This window comes from Leucoraja erinacea, chromosome 11, assembly GCF_028641065.1.
Source record: "Leucoraja erinacea ecotype New England chromosome 11, Leri_hhj_1, whole genome shotgun sequence".
Taxonomy (NCBI): Eukaryota; Metazoa; Chordata; class Chondrichthyes; order Rajiformes; family Rajidae; genus Leucoraja; species Leucoraja erinaceus.
The window spans coordinates 46,079,728-46,102,212 of record NC_073387.1 but is presented as its reverse complement, the minus strand read 5'-3'; the positions used below and the strand labels follow the sequence as shown (position 1 = coordinate 46,102,212).

Below are 22,485 nucleotides of genomic sequence, written 5' to 3'. Positions count from 1 at the left end.
GGACTTTGTGCAAAAGACAAACAACAAAACAACCAAACAAATTATAAACACAATCATAACACACATATTCTTTTACATAATAAATAATGGAAGGAAAAACGTTCAGTAGAGTTAGTCCCTGGTGAGATAGGCGTTTACAGTCCAAATTGCCTCTGGGAAGAAACTCCTTCTCAACCTCTCCGTTCTCACCGCATGGCAAAGGAGGCGTTTGCCTGACCGTAGCAGCTGGAACAGTCCGTTGCAGGAGTGGAAGGGGTCTACCTTCATTTTATTTGCTCTGGAGTTGCACCTCCTGTTGTATAGTTCCTGCAGGGGGGCGAGTGAAGTTCCCATAGTGCGTTCGGCCGAACGCACTACTCTCTGCAGAGCCTTCTTGTCCTTGGCAGAGCAATTCCCAAACCAGATGGTAATGTTCCCGGACAAGATGCTTTCCACCGCCGCTGCGTAGAAGCACTGGAGGATCCTCGGAGACACTCTGAATTTCCTCAATTGCCTGAGGTGGTAAAGGCGCTGCCTTGCCTTACTCACCAGTGCTGAGGCGTGTGATGCCCATGTCATATCCTCGGAGATGTGGACTCCCAGATATTTAAAACAGTTCACCCTATCCACAGGATCCCCATTTATCCTCAATGGAGTGTACGTCCTCGGATGATGTGCCCTCCTAAAGTCCATGATCAGCTCCTTTGTTTTTTTGATGTTCAAGAGGAGGCTGTTATCCTGGCACCAGAGTGCTAGACCAGCCACCTCCTCCTGGTAGGCCTTCTCGTCGTTGTCTGAGATCAGGCCCACCACCACAGTGTCATCAGCAAACTTAATTATTGAGTTGGAGCTGAACCTAGCCACACAGTCATGTGTGTACAGGGAGTACAATAGGGGGCTGAGGACACAACCCTGGGGCGATCCTGTGCTCAGGGTGAGGGACTTCGATGTATTCCCTCCCATCTTGACTACCTGGGGCCTGGCGGTGAGAAAGTCCAGGACCCAGGCACACAGGGAGGTGTTGAGCCCCAATTCCATTAGCTTTCCGGCCAGTCTGGTAGGGACTATCGTGTTGAAGGCTGAACTGTAGTCTATGAACAGCATCCTCACGTAGCCCCGCTTCTGGCTGTCCAGATGGGAGAGAGCGGTGTGCAAGACCTGGGAGACCGCATCGTCCGTGGACCTGTTCGGACGATATGCGAACTGCAACGGGTCCATGTTCCGAGGGAGGAAGGCGCAGATGTGATTCTTCACCAGCCTAGTAGATATAGGATAGTGTTAATGTGCGGGGATCGCTGGTCGACGCGGACCCAGTGGGCCGAAAGGACCTGTTTCCGTGCTGCATCTCTAAACTAAACTAAAAAAAGAAGGATGTCATTAAACTGCTAAGAGGATTTACGAAGAACTTGCCAGGATTCAAGGGCATGAGCTACAGGGAAAAGTTGGCGGGCTAGGACTTTATTCCTCAGAGTGCAGGAGACTGAGGTATGATCTTGTACAGGTGGATAACATTGATAGGGTGAATGCACAGTCCTTTGCCCAGGCTAGGGGAGTTCAAGAACTAGAGGACATGGGTTTAAAGTGAGAGGAGAAAGATTTAATAGGAATATAATGGGCAACATTTTCACTTAGGGGTTGTAGGTATATGAAACAAGCTGCTAGAGGAGGTAGTTGAGGCAAATATTAATAACAGCATTTAAAAGACTACTGGAAAGGTACATGGATAGGAAAGGTTTAGAAGGATATAGGCCAGATGCAGGCACATGGGATTAAGGGTAGATGGGCCATCTTGTTTGGGCCAAAGGGCCTGTTCCCACGCTGTATGATTATGACTATAATTTGGCAAATGACCACTTATCTAGCTTCCACTTGGGATCTTTTTTATATTTGAGGGTCTGAATGTTGCTGATCAGGCTAGCATGTATTGTCCTTTGGTAATTGGCTTTAAGAACTTCGTACCGCCACAGTGCTTCTGGTGAAGTTACTCCCATGCTTCCACTAGGCAGTGTAGGAAACTATTCATGACTTATGGAATTATGTGGCTAGGAGATATTTTTTAAAAGATCTAATCTTCAAAATGGTTAAACCTGTTCTTAATTTAGCTTTAAGGTTATCAAAATCAAACTACAAACATTGGATGTGGGACATTCTGATACTGTACCATTGACAATAATCGAGTGCAATGTCATCGAAGAAAGATGTGATGGCATTGGAGATGGTCAAGAGAGGATTTATGAGATTGACGAAAATCCCAGGGATGATTGGGTTAATGTATGAAGAGTGTTTGAACGCTCTGGGCCTGTACTCGCTGGAGTTTAGAATGACGATCAAATGGAGAGCAGACTCAATGGGCCCAATGGCCTAATTCTGCTCCCATGTCTTATGGACACTGTTCAGGTTGGAGATCTGTGACTGGTGGAGTTCCACAGGGATCTGGCTTGGGCCTCTGCTGTTTGTCATATATATATATATTAATTGGACTGGTTGGTTGGTAAGTTTGCAGATGACACTAAGATTTCTGGTGTTGCAGACCGCGAGGAAGGCTGTCAAAGTATCCAGCAGGGTATAGATCAGCTACAGATATGGGCAGAGAAATGGCAGATGGAATTTTAATCCAAGCAAATGTGAGGCGTTACACTTTGTGGTGTGAAATGCAAGGGAGAAATATACAATTAATGGCATGAATCTTAACAGCATTGATGTGCAGAGGAAGCTTGGAGTTGGCAGCGGCAGCACACCTAGATAAGAGTGGTAAAGAAAGCGTGCGGTATGCTTGCGTTCATACGCTGGGGCATTGAGTATAAGAACCAGGAAGTCATGATGTAGCTTTATAAGACTTTGGTTAAGCCACATTCAGAGTATTGCATACAGTTCTAGTCATCCCAATTACAGGAAGGATGCGGAGGCTTTGGAAAGGGTGCAGAGCAAGTTTGACAAAATTGCTGGAGAAACTCAGCGGGTGCGGCAGCATCTATGGAGCGAAGGAAATAGGCAACGTTTCGGGCCGAAACCCTTCATCTGCAGAGAACGTTTGCCAGAATGAGATCTAGATTGGGGGTTTTAGCTAATATCCCCTAATCCAAGGTTGGACAGACTTGGATTGGTTTCTCTGGAACACCAGAGGTAGCGGGGAGACCTGATAGAAGTTTATAAAATTTGAGAGACATAAATAGGATTGAGTCAGAACCCTTTTCCCCGGATGGAAAAATAAAATATTAGATGACATACAGTAGCTTTAAAATGAGAGGGGCTAAGTTTAAAGGAGTTGTGTGGGCAAGTTTTTTTTTAAACACAGAGGGTGGTGAGTGCCAGTAACGTGTTGTTGGGGGTTACGATGAAGGCAGATATAATAATGCTATTTAAGAGACTTTTGTATAGGAAGATGTATTTACAAGGAATGGATGGATATGGATTATCTTCAGGCAGGTGAGAGTTGGTCCATGTTGTGGCCTGAGGGGCCTGTTCTTGTGCTGTACTCTTCTATGTGCTTGCCTCTTTTGAATCATTGGCTGGTTGACCTCTGGGAAGGTCTTTTTCAAGATTTGTGAGAAAGTAGAAAGTATGTTAATATCAATTGTTCCATTAAGACGACTCAATATTGAGAAATACTGGTAAAGGTATTTCATCACCGAAAGAACTCTGCTTTTATTGTCATTTAATTAAAAAAAAAAACCCTGGTCAGGACTTCAGCATAGCTGACAGTAATTCAAGTTCCACCCTGGCCAAATACACCACTTAATCATTACATACTGCAGCGATCACAAGACGAGAAAGTAAATATTGCACAAGTCCATTTTTACATTATCTTAGTCAGTCAGGAATTAGCAGCTGAAAATTCATGCAAACTACTGTGAATGAAATTTGGAAATAAAATATAGGAAACTGCAATATTTTAATCATGTAAATTAAATTTATATTCAGCAATTAAATAGTGATTAGTGTACAAGAGAGATTGGTGGTAAAAGGCCTTAAGTCGGGATCATATATATCGTGTCAGGCACAGTTGAACCACAGTGTCATTATGGCACAGAAATAAGTTATTTCACAGCGGTTTTCTGTCGAGCAAAATTAAGTCTCGTTGCTTGACTTCCCCAGCACCCCTGCAGTTTATTTTTCTCGCTACCAAACCTATTCAAATGCTTTTTAAAAATTGGAGATCATTTCCTCTCCCACCACCGTGCAAGGAAGCCACTTTCAGGTCAATACCACTTGCTGCATTTGCGGAGGGAATTCTAGTTCACAACCTCCCTGTATCAAAATTAATGTGTGACCCTAAGACTTTATGACACTATCTTATGGGAACAGCTTTTCTTTGTCTACCTCAATTGAACTTGTCATCCTCTTACACTTAAGTGGGTGAATCAGAACTTTATAATGCATCTATCTGAAGCTCAAGAACGCTTTGTTAATTACTCTGGCAAAATGTCTTAGCAACTTTCAAGATCTCGGCACACTTTCTTTAGTGGAGGAGCAAGGAAGTGGAGATTTGAGTATAGGAGCAGGGAGGTTCTACTGCAGTTGTACAGGGTCTTGGTGAGACCACACCTGGAGTATTGCGTGCAGTTTTGGTCTCCAAATCTGAGGAAGGACATTATTGCCCTAGAGGGAGTACAGAGAAGGTTCACCAGACTGATTCCTGGGATGTCAGGACTGTCTTATGAAGAAAGACTGGATAGACTTGGTTTATACTCTCTAGAATTTAGGAGATTGAGAGGGGATCTTATAGAAACTTACAAAATTCTTAAGGGGTTGGACAGGCTAGATGCAGGAATTGATTGTTCCCGATGTCCTTTAAAACTGGGGAAGAACTTTCCAGGACAAGGGGGTCACAGCTTAAGGATAAGGGGTACTGAGTTGGATGATCAGCCATGATCATATTGAATGGCGGTGCAGGCTCGAATGCCGAATGGCCTACTCCTGCACCTAATTTCTATGTTTCTATCCATGTTCTCCAGCACTTTATGTCACTTTCTTTAAAACTGGGCTACAAGTCCATGTTGTGGACTTTCCTCCAATATATTCCTTCTAATTAAATGTGTTCCCTCACAATTCTCAAGAATGGGGCAGTCTGTATCTGGGATTTTGAATCAAATGGCATATCTGGTGTCCAATTACTGCTGTTGTTCACAAGATTTTTAGAAAAATCGATGGCACTATCGAACCGTAACCAAAGACGTCATTATTGATTTAAAGTGTCTCATTATCCTACATTTCAAAATTAACACTTCTTCTTCTTGCGTTTGAGGCAGGAAGAAGGGTTAAGTTTGAAATGTAGGATAATGAGACACGGAATTTGAGGATATTTGAAATTACACAGCCCATTTCTTCAAAGTATTATTTGAGCACAGCAACTCTCAGAAGTTTATATATGTACACTTTAGGACAAAACATGCTCTTGCACTTATCAATTCACACACGATAGAGATACTGTACACAATTATACATCACAAAATTAATAGGGCTAACTAATATGAACATTTCAGTAACAAGGGTAATCACAGTATTTCACAAATGTTTCATTCACTATGAGAAAGAACTGCTAGATTAGTTTAATAGAATAATTTTACATTCAATTCAAATAGCCTTTGTGTTTGGTGTAGGAAATTCAGGATTGATCATGAAAAACATTGGCATTTAGTTTGATAAACTTAACACGGGTGGTCCATTAATCGAACTGCTGCAGAATTTGTCATTTTTTTAAAATTAACCCCATGTAGAAGCATAGAGCTGCATAGCTTCATGAAGTACCATTTTGTGAAACCATTTAATTGATGGGGATTGGGATTCCGCACAATAGCAAAAACGTGTTTTGAAATGGCAGTATAAAGCGTCTCCTATTGGTCCTTTTTAATTTCTTTTTCATTCTTCATTTTGTCATTGTAAACCTGGAACTGTAAATCTGTTCGAAACAGCTTGTCCCACCAAGTGAAAGTTGAGGAATAGTTCCCAACAAAGTTCATGTGATGAAAGTCATGGAAACAGGATCCACCATAAAATGGAATAAGGTGCAGAGGATTCAAAGGAACATCATAGCCGCTGAAATATAAAATACAAAACCATTAGCAAGTCCCAAACATCTATTGTGCATTTAATTTACATTATGAAATATATGCCAAAAAATTGTAGATGGTCAGGGTGAGCGTGAAAGCTCAGGAAAGGCAGACGAGCTCCTTGGGTCAAGGTGGGAGCGGGAATAAAAGATGGGCGCAAAGAGGGAAGAGGAAGGAAAGAATAAACAGGATTAGAAAATCAGTTGGCAGAAAATCAGGAGGACATGGCAATCAACAGCAGTGATCGGCTGAACAAGAGACAAGCAGGAAAGTTGGAACAGGACAGACAGCAAGCAGGGAGGAAGGAGAAAAAGGGGCTATCCATATACAAGAGGAATTACAGTGTTGGTATCAGCCTCCCATCACCGCACCCTAGTCCTTGGTTGAACAAAACTGTTGAAACTTCCATAAATCAGCACTAACCTACTGTAACACTGAGAAGTCAATGTGTAGTTTACACCCCAGCGGTATGAACATTGACCTCCAATTTCAGGTAGTCCTTGCTTTCTCCCTCCTTCCCCTTCCCCTTCCCAGCTCTCCCACAGCCTACTGTCTCCGCTTCTTCCTTTCTTTTTCCCGTTCCCCCCCCCCCCATATCAGTCTGAAGAAAGGTCTCGACCCGAAATGTCGCCTATTCCTTCGCTCCATAGATGCTGCCTCACCCGCTGAGTTTCTCCTTTGATTTTTCCAGCATCTGCAGTTCTTTCCTAAGCATTTACAGTAGATTATCAGTGAAACTATCAGCAGTCATCACTGTAAAGGAGGACTGTGACATCATCTGCCAGGATATGCTCTTCACAATATATTTGAAAACTATTATTGTAGCAGCAGTGAGTTGACATTAATTATTTTCTGCACACTCAAGATGTCATAAAACACTGAAACTGTTGTGCTTTGTTGAAAATGTTAGCAGTTTAACAGATTGTTGTAGGATCTACTGAATCCCACGACAGAAAGCAAAGAACAAACGACACTTAGCTGTGCCAGACACCTTGTGCAGTTGTATAGGGCTCTGGTGAGACCACATCTGGAGTATTGTGTATAGTTCTGGTCTCCTAATTTGAGGAAAGACATCCTTGTGATTGAGGCAGTGCAGCGTAGGCTCACGAGATTGATCCCTGGGATGGCCGGACTGTCATATGAGGAAAGATTTATAAGACTAGGCTTGTATTCACTGGAGTTTACAAGGATGAGGGGATATCTTATAGAAACATATAAAATTATAAAAGGACTGGACAAGCTAGATGCAGGAAAAATGTTCCCAATGTTGGGTGAGTCCAGAACCAGGGGCCACAGTCTTAGAATAAAGGGGAAGCCATTTAAGACTGAGGTGAGAAAAAAACTTTTTCACCCAGAGAGTTGTGAATTTGTGGAATTCCCTGCCACAGAGGGCAGTGGAGGCCAAGTCACTGGATGGATTTAACAGATAGTTAGATAGAGCTCTAGGGACTAGTGGAATCAAGGGATATGGGGAGAAGGCAGGCACGGGTTATTGATTGGGGACGATCAGCCATGATCACAATGAATGGCGGTGCTGTTTCAAAGGGCCGAATGGCCTCCTCCTGCACCTATTTTCTATGTTTCTATGTTTATTCCAGAAGCCCCTTTTACCTACATTCTCACCAATCATAACCCGTATGCAGATAAGGCCAATTAGTTTGTCTGACCTTGGAGTTGTTACTGAGCTCTTGTGGCTGGACCATCTTGTGAGGCTGCTGGCTTTTTAACCAGCATCTGCAGTTCTTTCCTACACACTAACATGTGGTGTATGTTTCCTTCAGTTATTTCAACATTCGTGAATGGAAATTGTTTTATATTTCAACTATCATAATCAATGTTTCCAATCTAAACGTTATATTATTTTCAGAAAAATTTATGATGAAATTTAGAACTTTTATTTTACTGTGTTGCAGTGTCAGAATTAAATGGTATGGCTGTCTGCTCAGCCAGTTTAATGATATCACTGTAACTGGAAGGCACTGATGTTGGGAAAGGGAAAGTGCACAACACAAAGCTTGCCCAAATTGTGGTCAACAGCTGTCTCCTTACCAATGAATAGAAAATGCAAACAGATATTTACCCTATTGTACCATAAGACTTTAGAGATACAGCACGGAAACAGGCTCTTCAGCCCACCGAGTCCGCGCCGACCAGAGATCCCCGCACACTAACACTATCCTACACACACTAGGGACAATTTATAATTTTACCAAGCCAATTAACCTACAAACTTGTACGTCTTTGGGGTGTGGAGGGAAACCAGAGACTCAGGAGAAAACCCACCCTAATGCACGGGGAGAACGTACAAACTCCGTACAGACAAGCATCCTTAGTCAGGGTCGAACCCGAGTCCCTGGCGCTGTAAGACTAACTCTACCACTGTACCGCACTAAAAAAAACCTTGTGTATTTTATGATGACGAAATGAAGTCTCAAATTCACAGGAGCATGGATTGAGTAGTAAACTGACGTACTTCCCCTCCTGTATTTTCCCTTTCCTTTTCTTTCATTCTCATAAACCATACCAGTGCGTCTTATGGTTCTCTTTAAACAGCGCCTTTACCTGTGTACGTCTATTGTTTCCAGGAGACGAAAGGTCACCCAAGCCCACAGGAGGATGACATGATTGCAAAAGATCATGATGCCAATAAAAAAGCCCGTGCCGAGGATGATTGTTTCTGCTGGGTGAGCATATTCAGCTTGCATACCAAATGGAGCCTGGACAGGGCAGAGATGAGAAAACAGATTTTAAAATAGTAGTAACTTGGGCACAAGGAATCATTCATTGCAAGTGAACTCAGTTAAAGCAGAAGGCCAGTGACAATACCATGGGAAATTTTACTGCATTGTTAAAACAAGAAATGTTGTAGAGATTCAATACATTAATTCTATATTTAATCCGTTTATTGGTCAGGCCACAAACATAAATATTTTGTGTTCACAGTTCTCAACTACAGCAACAAGAAATATACAAAATGTTGAATATTTTATTTAATACAATAAATTCTAATGTGCATAGTGGCCTAGAGGCTGCAAATTGGTAGGCGATACTTAACATGGGATGAACATCCTTAAAATACATAAACAATTTCAGACACATGAATATATGGAATTTGGCTAATATCCTCATTGGTACAGCATTGACAAGGTGCAAGGAATGAGACAGCACCCTGATTTCATGGGGTGAGGACAGGTAAGCAGAAACGTGAGCAATATAGAATGGAAAGGAAAACTGGGTGGAATGGGTGCTGAGAGCAGATTCACAAATGCTAAGAGTTCACAATGTGTCTAAAGTCAGATTTCATGACAGTTTATTATCATTTACAGCAAGTTACAATGAAATTACTTGTTTGCGTGAAGCTGAAAGAGTAAACAGTATGCATGGTAATGATAAAGGCAATGGCAAAGGCAAAAACAACAGAACGGTACAAACATTTGTAGTGCGATAGGAATGCGGTAGGGTTAGAAGTATATGGCATTAACTGGAAAATAACCACCTCCCACAAAATCTGTGAAGATATTGCCTCACCGTAAATTCATGATGGACTTTGTGAATATATTTGTAGATTCTCTTATGATGCAAGAGTCTGTGAAGAAAGTAGTGCCATGTGTCCTCAACAACAGCACAACCCAGGCACTGCATTGCAATTACCTGCCTGCAGCAGAAAAAATGCAAATGTTACGCAAATAACAGAATCAGCACTTTCTTATTGTTGAATGTAATGGATTCCATATTTAATCAAAGAATTAACGTTTCTGACAAGGCTCCCAACAGTACTGTATGTCAGTATCACAGTCATATGACTTTGCAAACATTTTAAAATCAAATCAATGGGCAAGAAATTCTTCACATCTTGTTTAGTTTTAGTTTAGTTTAGTGATACAGTGTGGAAACAGACTCTTCAGCCCACCGATCCCACTCTGACTAGCAATCCGCATACACTGGCACTATCCTACACACCAGGGACAATTTACAATCCTTACCGAAGTCAATTAAACTATAAACCCGCACGTTTTTAGAGAGTGGGAGGAAACTGGCGAAAGCCATCTGGTCACGGGGACAATGTACAAACACCGTACAGACAGCACCCACAGTCAGAATCGAGTTTCTGGCGCTGTAAGGCAGCAACTCTACCATTGCACCACTGTCATGTGTCTAGTTTTCTTACACTTTGTGTCAGGAAATGGGATTCCCACCAGCAGCATAAAGGTGAAAAATAACCTTGATTTGCTGTTAATCTCATGAAATGAAATGAATACTTTCTTCTTTTTTCTCTCGTTAAGCAGGGATATTTCTTAGTAATAAGAATGAGAATTATCTGTACCCGCACACCTCCTTAAATTTCATCAAAGATCAGTAAAAAAAAGCTGGATTCAGAAAAGTTGGAAAATGTTTGAAGAATTTAAAGATGGGGAAAAGACATTTCAATAAAAGGAATTTCACAGGAAAAGTATTATATTAAAAATTGATAAGGACAGAAAGTACAAGCTAAGCTCGTAACTGGTAACGTCCAATGAGGATACAAAGGATTCAGCAAAGTCAAATGGCACTAATAATTTGATGATTAATGGATTAATAATTTAGAGAATGGATTCTGGTGATGGTTTTAAAGAACTGCAATGATGAGTAATAACTCAAAATACTGACTCAAAGTATAGTCAACTACCTGTGCTAGAAAAAAATGAAAATAATATGGTCACTTTCAGGGTTATTGCAACGTGATACGCTAGGAGTGTACGAGGTATGATTTGGAGTTGTGTCGGGTCCAGCATGGGAGTTCTGTCACCATTATAAAGTGGTGAATCTCTGGAACTCTCTGCCACAGAGGGTAGTTGAGGCCAGTTCATTGGCTATATTTAAGAGGGAGTTAGATGTGGCCCTTGTGGCTAAAGGGATCAGGGGGTATGGAGAGAAGGCAGGTACGAGGTACTGAGTTGGATGATCAGCCATGATCATATTGAATGGCGGTGCAGGCTCGAAGGGCCGAATGGCCTACCCCTGCACCTAATTTCTATGTTTCTATTTGGAACATTCAAACCTCGGGATGATATAATGTGAACAAAGGTTTTTAGCCAGTGCAGCGAGTCTCGCACATCTTACCATCGTGGCATCTTCTCCCAATCATAGGGAATGTTGAAGAACTCAGTGAAGTAGTAGGTACCACAGATCAGCGGCAGCTGGATGCAGAAATGGTTGAACAGCAACACTTTGAAGCACCTCCATTGTTTCTCAAGGCTTTCTGGTCTGTCCTACATTCCAAAAGGTTCACAGAATTTGTAATGTTGCGCATTTTACAAAAGCAAATTCACAAGACAAATGAATCATTCCAACTTTGTTTTTCACCAAAGAATCATTCCATCGATTGTTTGATCAACTCCATCGTTGACTGTACCCCATTATTTGTGCTCCCCCCCGCCGCCCCCCGCCATTTTCTGGCCTTTTGGTTGGACGTGGTGCCTCGGCCTTTATAAAAACTGTTTGGCATCATTTATGATCTGAACGTCCAACCCTGACGTCCAATCAAGCACTCCCAAATCCCATAGGAATGTGGCAATATTCTGGCTCCTGCCTGTTCTACCGGATTCTCAAGAATGTTTAAAAAGCCATATTTAAAGTAACATTTCGGGAATTAACTTGGAAAGTTACGATCACTTGGAATGGGAATCTGAATTACATCGGATTTGGCCCACGCTGTGGTTGGTTGGGCCAAAAAGCTTGTTATTTATGCTCCACTCAAGCCTCAGCCTGTCTTCACTCATCTAATTAAACCAATACAACAGTTGATTCCTCAATCTATATCATCACCCAATAAGCTTCTGCAGACTCCCCTTAAATGTATCTGTGGTTTTTTACTTCAACCTCTCTCCGTGGCTGTGACACTCTTACCACTATTGTAGGCAAATACATTTCTTCTGAATTCTTTACTGGATTTTTTTTAATTGATCATCTAGTTTTAAATTATCTCAATTCATGCCCTTCACCACAAGTGGAAGCATTCTGTCAGCATCTACTTTTCAGATTTCTTCCTTTTTAATATTGATTTAAAGTTTGTCATCAGGTGGAAATGCTAGGAGGACTTTGTTCTTTAGGATATTGGCATGGCACTTTTAATTTTAATTTACTTGGTTTAAAAAATGGAACACTTTTTTTAACACAGTAGCACAGCTGGTAGAGCTGCTGCCTCAGTACCAGAGCCCTGGATTAAATCCTGACCTTTGTTCCAGTCTGTATCAGAGCTGTCAACTCTCACGCATTGAGCGTGTGAATTACGCATTTTGCCCAATTCTCACTGATCACATATTTCTCACGCTGCGTCGTGAGAAATTCTGTGATCAACGAGAATTTCAAAACTAATATCAACTGCTTGTGTGCGCATCTGTTGACAATACAGCAGCATTCTTATTTTCTGTTATTCTTACTTGACCGAACCGTCACACACCTCCAAAGCATGTCCCCATGCAAATTAACATTGAAAAACACGGACCGGGCAGTGAATGAATGTCACCCAGCGTAACAAGTAAGGCCATGTCCTGCTCCCGGTGGCACTCGGAATTTAAGGATTTGCGGGAAGCGGCTGACAAGAGCGAGGCTGGCGAGCGGCAGGAGAGAAGTACATGGGCCGCGGAACCAGGGGGGTTGGGGCACTTTTTTGGCTAGACATCCAATATCTCTGGCTTTGGACGAGGTGCTGCTGTGCTCTGAGCAACCTGGTCGTGGGTGTTGGAGAGCCGGGGCAGAGGGAGGGATGGAAGCAGAAGCAGCGGCTGCAGCAGATGCGAACGGGGAACCAGGGCTGGCGAGTATTTTCCGGGCTGGCGAGTCACTCACTGCAGCTCCGTCCATGGAGCAGCCTCAGTGCAAGAGTCCCTGGCCGTTGGAAGCGTCGGCAAGCATCGGAAGCATTGCGCCACTGCCGTGAGAGAATCTGCGCCCAATTCACCCTGGTGAACGGCATGGACCAGGCTGCAGCTCGGTGCATCCTGGAGGCCAACCAATGGCTGCTGGAAGTAGTTACCAAGCACTGGGTAGAAGCAGTGAAAGGTAGTGGCCTTCCAATGGGGATGGTTGGAGAAAGCATCCTGCTTGCCTGCTAGATTTACACCTGTAACTGCAGGAAAAATGTTCCCGATGTTGGGTGAGTTCAGAACCAAGGTCACAGTTTAAGAATAAAAGGTAGGCCAGTTAGGACTGAGATGAGGACAAACTTTTTTCACCCAGAGAGTAGTGAATCTGTGCAACAGAAGGCAGTGAAGGCCAATTCGCTGGATGTTTTCAAGTGAGAGTTACATTTAGCTCTTGGTGCTAACAAAATCAATGGATATGGGGAAATAACAGGAAAGAGGTACTGATTTTAAATAAACAGCCATGATCATATTGAATGGCAGTGCTGCTAGAAGGGCCGAATGGCCTATTCCTGCACTTATTTTCTATGCTTTAGTATATGGCAATAAAACTCGACCACTTGATTTTGAAGCATTCATGCATGGTGGAGGTATAATGTAGTCATAGAGTGATACAGTGTGAAAGCAGGCCCTTTGGCCCAACTTGCCCACACCCGCCAACATGTCCCAGTTACCCTACCTTCCTTTGGTCCATATCCCTCCAAACCTATCCTATCCATGTATCAGTCTGATTGTTTCTTTTTTTTTTTTTTTTTTTGTTTGTTTTATTAGAAGTTAATACAGCATAAAACAGTACAGTGGCGCCTAATTTTAGGTGCCAACTATGTAATACCGTAATCCATTCTATGTACAACCTCTAGTTTTATGTTATAAGAAAAAAGTAAGCAGATCAAGAAAAAGAAAGCAATAGAAAGGGGAAAAAGTGGAAAAATAGATGGCAGAGAGTAGAAAAACGTGAAGTGTGTATATAAAAAATAAAAAAAAGGAAGAGAGAAAGAGGAGAGTAGCAATAGAAGAGAAGGCCCCTTAAAAGAGAATTTTTCAAATCTGTATTCGGAGATGTAGATCTATCCGCGTCATGAACTGAAATCGGCAATCCTTACGGCACCGCTGCATCACATGATTCCAAAAAGTCGATGAAAGGAGACCAACTCTTTAAGAATTGGTCATATTTATCTATTAGTCGGAGTCTCATTTCTTCAAGGCGTGCTATGTCCATCATATTCCTAATCCACATTTTAACAGTTGGTGTGGTTGTACTTTTCCAAAATTTAAGTATCAATTTCTTTCCAATTATTAACCCATAATTAAAAAAAACATTTTGATCTTTATTTAAATTGGTATCTTCTCCTATTATTCCAAATATAATCCATTCCGTTTTGGGTTCTATTCTTGACTTGAAAATCTTTGTAAATATATCAAATATTTCACTCCAAAATTTATTCAACTTTGTACATCCAACAAATGAGTGTGTTATATTAGCGTTTTGAAACAAACATTTATCGCATCTGGGAGAGACGTTTGGATAAAATTTGTTCAACCTCGTTTTTGAATAATATAGTCTATGTAATAATTTGAATTGAATTAAATTGTGTCTTGCATTAATAGAACAGTTATGTGTGTTCATCAAATATTTTTCCCATCTATCCTTCGAGATCTTTGTCATTAGCTCTTGTTCCCAATCTTCCCTTAATGCTTCTGTTGAGGGTGATTCTCTATTTAATATATTATTATAAAAGTATGATATTAATTTTTGTGAATCAGCCTTAATATTCATTGCTTCTTCTAAAGGATCTAAAAATATAGTTTGAAATCTATGTGTATGTTTCTTCATAAAGTCACATACCTGTATATATTTAAAATATTGATTATCCTTCAATTTAAATTTTAATTTTAATTGTTGAAATGATAACAGTTTGCCCACTTCATACATGTCCCCTACTTTCCTAATCCCCAGTCTATCCCATTGCTGATATGTGTTGTCGATGAAAGAAGGTTTGAATGCGGGGTTGTTCAGTAGTGGGGTTAGTACTGATAAATTATTTAATTTCAAGGATGCTTTTATTTGTTTCCAAATTCTTATTATATTGTGAAAAATGTTCCCGATGTTGGGTGAGTTCAGAACCAAGGTCACAGTTTAAGAATAAAAGGTAGGCCAGTTAGGACTGAGATGAGGACAAACTTTTTTCACCCAGAGAGTAGTGAATCTGTGCAACAGAAGGCAGTGAAGGCCAATTCGCTGGATGTTTTCAAGTGAGAGTTACATTTAGCTCTTGGTGCTAACAAAATCAATGGATATGGGGAAATAACAGGAAAGAGGTACTGATTTTAAATAAACAGCCATGATCATATTGAATGGCAGTGCTGCTAGAAGGGCCGAATGGCCTATTCCTGCACTTATTTTCTATGCTTTAGTATATGGCAATAAAACTCGACCACTTGATTTTGAAGCATTCATGCATGGTGGAGGTATAATGTAGTCATAGAGTGATACAGTGTGAAAGCAGGCCCTTTGGCCCAACTTGCCCACACCCGCCAACATGTCCCAGTTACCCTACCTTCCTTTGGTCCATATCCCTCCAAACCTATCCTATCCATGTATCAGTCTGATTGTTTCTTATATGAATTTTATTAATTGAACACGTAGATGAACATCCTCAAGGAGTGTAATCAGGTGGAAACTGATTCAGATGAGATGTTTAAGAGCTTGTTCAAAGAAGGGGCATATTTTAAAGGAGTGACAAATATACGCGCAGGGGAATGTGTGAGGAAGTTATTATTTGTCTTTAGTTTTAGCTTGAACCAGGACATCTGAAGATTCAAAGTTTAATATAGTAATTGTGCTGATACTGACTCCAACCAACCACGTAATGAATATCATCCATTCTGGAGGTTTTATTTTTCTGATGCTATTTAAACTTCACTTGGCTTTCAATCACTTCAATGTAAAAGTAATTGGGAATGGGGAGCAATGAAACAAAAAATTGCCCTCGGTACATATTAACTGTAACATAATAATGTTTGCATGTTGGTAGGTGAAATCAAAACAAAGATCTATTTATCTATGTTGTGTTATGAAAATATTATGTACTCTCATCCAGAATCAGGGGCCACAGTTTAAGAATAAGGAGTAAGCCATTTAGAAAGGAGACGAGCGAACACTTTTTCTCACAGAGAGTGGTGAGTCTGGAATTCTCTGCCTCGGAGGGCGGTGGAGGCAGGTTCTCTGAATGCTTTCTAGAGAGAGCTAGACAGAGCTCTTAAAAATAGTGGAGTCAAGGGATATGGGGAGAAGGCAGGGACGGGGTACTGATTGGGGATGATCAGGCATGATCACATTGAATTCTGGCTCGAAGGGCCAAATGGCCTACTCCTGCACCTATTGTCTATTGTTTCTCAAGATCACATTAAATAGAATATTATTGCTTAAATATATATTGTTATTGAACTTTGCATTTCGGAAAAGTCCTAGCTGAGAGGAAGCAGCAAAATACTGAAACTATTGGGGGTGAAAATGACTTCAGGACAGTTTGTTAGGAAAATGAGGGAAATAGTAACAGAATACTTATACAGCTGAGTGAGTATAATTTTATGGATGAGAAATGTTGTTCAACCAATTGATGACTTCTTTGACAAAGTAACTAGCATATTAGGTAACAAGGAAGCCAATGGATGTAACTAATTTTGTTATACAAAATTTGCTCCGTGAAGTGCCCCATAAAAGATTACCGCATTAGATAAGCACCTGTGGACTTGAATGTAATATGTTAAGTCCAGGGGGTCAGATATGGGGCTTTAACTGTGGGCCAGATGTATTGTTAATGCAGAAAGGCTAGGAGCAAGGCTAAGCGTGCGTCCAGAGTCAAGATCTGGAATAGTACTAGGTGTGCAGTCAAAGCTGGGACAATGGGAGTGTTCAGCACTGGGAACCTAAGCAGGTAAGCAGCTATGATCAGGGTAGAATAGGGGGCCAGATGCAAGGCTGGACTCAGGGTCAGGAATAAGAGAAGGTATGAAACTGGAGTCAGGGTCATGAGTAGTACCAGGTGTGCAATGAGACCCAGGTTGGTCAACATGGGCCAAGTGCTTGATTACAATCTGATTTCCATACATGAATACACTAAAATCATTCATGTGCTGCACCTGTTGATCAGAGCTTGGCTCTACCGTGGAATGTAATTGGGAATGTAATTTAGCCTAACCTTATTCATAGCTAATCCAATTTAAAGCATAAATATTGCATTCAAGTGTAATGTTAAAAGACTCGCTATGGTATGCACCAGATTGCACAATTTCAAGGTGAAAAATGCAAAAGCTTCACACCCGCCTCCCACACCCTCACCCCCCCGGTCGCTCCGCTCTTCGGGCTCCCTCTCTCACAATTTCTCACTCCCACCTCTCACCCAATGTTGGCAGCCCTGCTTTATGGAGTTTGCATGTTATCCCTGTGACATCGTGGGTCATCTCAGGGTGCTCTGGTTTCCTCCCACATCTCGAAGATGTGCAGGTTTGTAGGTTAATTGGTCTCTAAATTGCCCCCTAATGTATAGGGAGAGGGTGAGATTTAACTCTTGGGGAGTCGAGGGATATGGGGAGAAAGCAGGAACGGGGTCCTGATTTTGGATGATCAGCCATGATCATATTGAATGGCGGTGCTGGCTCGAAGGGCCGAATAGCCTACTCCTGCACCTAATTTCAAGTTTCTATGTTTCCCAATTTTTTAAACTTTTATTGTCATCTGCAGCTTTCTTTCTTCAGTTTGTTCATCCTTGATATACAGTTTGTGTGTTTGGGTGGCACTTTTGTAATTCATCTCTACAGAGCTCCTATAACCATATAACAATTACAGCACGGAAACAGGCCATCTCGGCCCTTCAAGTCCGTGCCGAACAACTTTTTTCCCTTAGTCCCACCTGCCTGCACTCATACCATAACCCTCCATTCTCTTCTCATCCATATGCCTATCCAATTTATTTTTAAATGATACCAACGAACCTGCCGCCACTACTTCCACTGGAAGCTCATTCCACACTGCTACCACTCTCTGAGTAAAGAAGTTCCCCCTCATGTTACCCCTAAACTTCTGTCCCTTAATTCTGAAGTAATGTCCTCTTGTTTGAAGGGCTCCTGCCTACCTTTTTTGAAAAATGCCTTATGTAAATATTTGTAGTGTTCTAATCTAGTCAAATCAAGATTCAGAATGAACTTCTGGTATTTGCAGTTCACAAACAGCACAACAAATCCAACCTGCCATTGAACGTTCCTTCTTTAGTCTAATGTCTTAAGCAGAGTGATGGAAAGAGTGATCAGAAGTGCAATGCTGACTCATCAATGATACTGCAGTTGCCAAATTCTCCATTAGCATTCTGGTGCTCACTACTATTACAGAAGACTTGCGAAAAATACTGTGGTTAAAAGACTAAGCTAGAGAATCCACACAACCTTTCTACCACCTAAAGGTTCCTGTCAGGAAATCCAAGGAGTACTTTACCTTACCTGGAAGAATGTAGCTCCAACAACTAAAGCAGCTATTGGTTGGGATGAAATAACCTCTCTCTTAGCACACTATCCACTTGTACATTCACACCCTCTACTCCCAACGTGCTATGGTAGCATTTCCTACCATTTACAAAATGCACTGCAGCAATATGTTTGTACTTTAAAAACTCTTCCCAAACCTGCTACCTCAAAAGGCCAAGGATACGTGGGAACAACACCAAGTGCAAATTTTCAATCGTATTTCTAAACTGCACACTGTCCAGATCCAAACCTTCCTAATAACATTGTGGAAAAGCAGCAGTTCAAAAAAGCCGCACTGTCATGTTCTGATCAACAATAAAAGATCAACACACATCACGTTGAAGTAAAGATTGGGTCTGCTGCTCCAAAAGAATTAAACTACACTGTCAAAGTTAAGGTCACCCACACTCAACAAAGTGACCACCATCTCCCATCTCCTATATATCTGATAAAGGTGGATGCATAATATTTCTAAGTAATTATTCACAATTAACTCTGGACTCTACTTGGATGGATTTAGGCCATATAATTCGTGCTTAATGTTCAAGGCTCCTATCAAGGACGGGGAGAGAGCCTTTATGCTTGAACCATTGATCAATGCTCCCTGCCATGTTTATAATACTGTAATCAGGTTTTACAAAGTACTGTGATCTACTGAACTTTTCTCGGAAATTCCTTATCGCCCTATACTAATTCGATTAATGATCATCGTCAATAATGTTACAATTTGTTTCAATAAAAGAACACCAATTGGCTAAATGTAACTTAATATATAAATACTTCAAAGTTATGAACCCATTTATGGTGTTTGCTCGCTTATATTCTGCAAAGGCTTTAACGACGCGCAATCATTTTATTTGAACATTTGCAGTGATAATTTAGTGTTTTTTTCGGTCTGTAGCTCAACTTCCACTATAAACAATGCTAAATCCAGACTGCAAATAATAACATCCCACTTCAAAGTCTTACCTTCTGTATCTTATACTTCTGCATGGCAGGAATAAACTGAAAAATAAAACCCGGCAAACAAAATAAGAAATAAACGCCTTCGTGGACAAGCAGCGATCCCCAAGTAGCAATTTGAAATTTTGTAAAATTGTCCAACATGTAGTTCCAAGCATATTTAAAGGGCTCTTGTAAGGGGTTTTGTGGGAGCAAAGAATCGATGTAGTCTATTGCCAGAATGGCCGATGTGATAACGCTGCTGTTCCCTTCCATCCTTCACGCTGTTGTAATGATGCTCATTCTGTAGTAGGAATGCAACCTGCAACATGGGGGCGGCTCCATTCACGAAGCGTCACGCCTCCATTCACAAAGCGGCCCGCCTCCCGCGCGGAAGCGCCTGCCAATGGGAGCGGCGGCACCGCACCCTCGTCCCAGTGCTTTCACCAATCACACTGAGGGGAAGGCGGGGGCCCCCGGGTTGCCATGGCAACAGCTCGAAAAACCCTCGGCTCATGAGGATGGGCGGCCGTTGATTGGACGAGCCGGTGGACTGATGTAGCGCCGCGCGGGCAACCCAATATGGGGAGAATACGTCATGGCAACATGCTGGTAACACTGGGAGTGGGAAGGACAGTCGTAGTAGCATTCACTCACCTTAAACTTCCCCCACTCCCCAAACAAGTGATCATGCAGCTCCATGAGAATTGCACACTCCAGCATTTTGGTCATTTTCTATGTTTGAAACATTGTGCCAGCACATTCCTCTTAGACTACATTTCTTGGCCCTAAACAGAATTGTAGTTAATGTTTCAGATGTTAATATTGATTAAGAAGAAACCATTTTATCGGGATGCATCACTGCATGGTTTGGGAACAGTTCCATACAAGGCCGCAAGAAACTGGAGAATTGTGGATACAGTCCAGAGCACCCTTCCATTGATACCTCACGCTGCCTCGGCAAGGCCAGCAGCATAATCAAGGAAGAGTCGCACCCTGGCCATTCCCTCTTCTCCCCTCTCCCATCGTGCAAAAGGTATAGAAGTGTGAAAACGCACAGCTCTAGATTAACGGACAGTTTCTTCCCAGGTATTATCTGGCAACGGAGCCATCCTACCGCAACTAGAGCAGTCCTGAACTACTATCTATCTCATTGGAAACCCTCGGATTTCCAAATATGCGTGATATTTTTGTGATATTTATTTTAGTTGTTTATCTTTTAATATTTTACCTTGTATGTATCGTTAGCTTTTAGAAATGTTTGAATGGTGCACTGACTGGCTGACATTTTTAAATTTCGTTGTACATGGTTCATGTTACAATGACAATAAAGAAACTATTCTATTCTATTCTATCTTTGATGAGACTTTACTGGCTTTCTCTTGCACATAAACGTTATTCCCTTTATCATGTGTCTACACTGTGAATAGCTCAATTGTAATCATGTATTGTCTTTTCGCTGACTGATTAGCACTCAACAAAAGCTTTTCACTGTACCTTGGTACACATGACAATAAACTAAACTTCGCTGTTTCCTTGGTGACATGAATAATCAAGTCAGGAGTAAAAACTTGGAAAGAAATGGGGGTAGAAGGCAACGTTGCAGGACAGAGGAAGCATGAAAAGACCAAGGCTGCAACCTGAAACGTCAAGCATGGTTAATCACTTTGTCTGCATCCAGAGTGCACCAATTGCTAGAAATAAAGAACTGCAGGTGCTGATTTACACAAAAGGACACAAACTCTACCACTGTACCACTCCTAAACCAGACATAAATAATATTTGGAATGTTCTGTCTCCTTAAAACATGCAACAATGAATCTCCTGAAGGGTCTCGACCCAAAACGTCACCCATTCCTTCTCTCCAGATGCTGCATGTCCCGCAGAGTTACTCCAGCATTTTGTGTCTATTTTCATTTTACATGGCTGTGTGTAGTCTCTTGAAAATTAATTAAACCATATTCTCTCAAAGTGATGACAAAAAGTTATAGTGATGCACACTGTACTGACCAATATCACTGTCACCCCACCCCATGCATCTTCCCATTTATTTTCCCCTTTCTCCCCCTGGTCACACATTGGGTGTAATTGAGTCATCCTGAATCCATCTTCAGAATGGAACAAAAGGTGGACAAATGAAAGAATATGCTGTACCAGACTAAGATAATGGATGCAACTGTATTTGGGTGGGATCCATGTTTCTACTTCTTAAGAAATCTTGGGGTTTCAACAAATACATTGCTAAAACTATCAGTGCAATGTTCCCAAGCTAGATACTTACTATATAAAATCTTGATATTTGTCCAGCAGAGGATTTTCTGAAGGTGTATCCACAAATTATACAAGTTATAACTGTTCACTAACTGTAACCTTATCAGGATAAGACTGCTTTAACTCCTATCCCTAATTAATAGTTAAAATGAACTAGAAACAAGATCAAGACTACCCTGTAAAACAATTAGTGTCTGATTTAGCACTTTAAAATCATACATCATCTACAATACCTCACAATAGAGTAACAACACGTTGGCCATACAGATTCTTTAATGTTGCAAAATTTCCCAAAGGACTTCACAGGAAGTTAAGACCATTCAACATCAACCACACAAGGAGAAAATTGGCCAAATAAATAAAGATTAGAGGTAGAATCTAGGTAAATTAAACAGAAATAGGGGAGCAAAGAAGCTTAGAATGAACATTCTAGACATAAGGAAGAGAGAAGTTATTAAGGCATGAAAAAGTCAGGGTCAGTTTCCCCTGGATAGTTTTAAATGCAAGTAGAAGAATGATTGGGACATACAGTACATATGGGACTAAAGATAAATGCAATATCATGCAAATTTTACAATTACGTTTGGGCTGATAATTTATGAAATGCCATTATTGCATTTTCTCAACACTCGTCTCACTTAATTTAGCATTGATGTGCAAAATTGGGAGTCCCAAACTTGTTGGATTGTACCACTAGTAATTAGCTCATTGAGATTGCATCAGGTTAGTTCTGATTTATTGAGTTTTAGTCTCTATGCATTTGAATGGAATGGTTGCAAGGACAAATGCAAGAGTAATTTACAATTTCAATTAATTGAGAT

General features: G+C 41.2%; 1 protein-coding gene across 1 annotated transcript; it reads right to left on the bottom strand.

Annotated features, from left to right (window-relative positions):
• Nucleotides 1-4,839: 4,839 nt before the first annotated feature.
• Nucleotides 4,840-19,722, bottom strand: LOC129701761 (methylsterol monooxygenase 1-like). Its single transcript, XM_055643173.1, has 5 exons — nt 19,421-19,722; nt 11,130-11,278; nt 9,558-9,684; nt 8,592-8,746; nt 4,840-6,015 (listed from the first exon to the last, which is right to left on the bottom strand). Exons 1-5 carry the CDS (start codon nt 19,667-19,669, stop codon nt 5,814-5,816), a joined length of 882 nt encoding a protein of 293 aa, XP_055499148.1. The 5' UTR covers nt 19,670-19,722; the 3' UTR covers nt 4,840-5,813.
• Nucleotides 19,723-22,485: the final 2,763 nt, after the last annotated feature.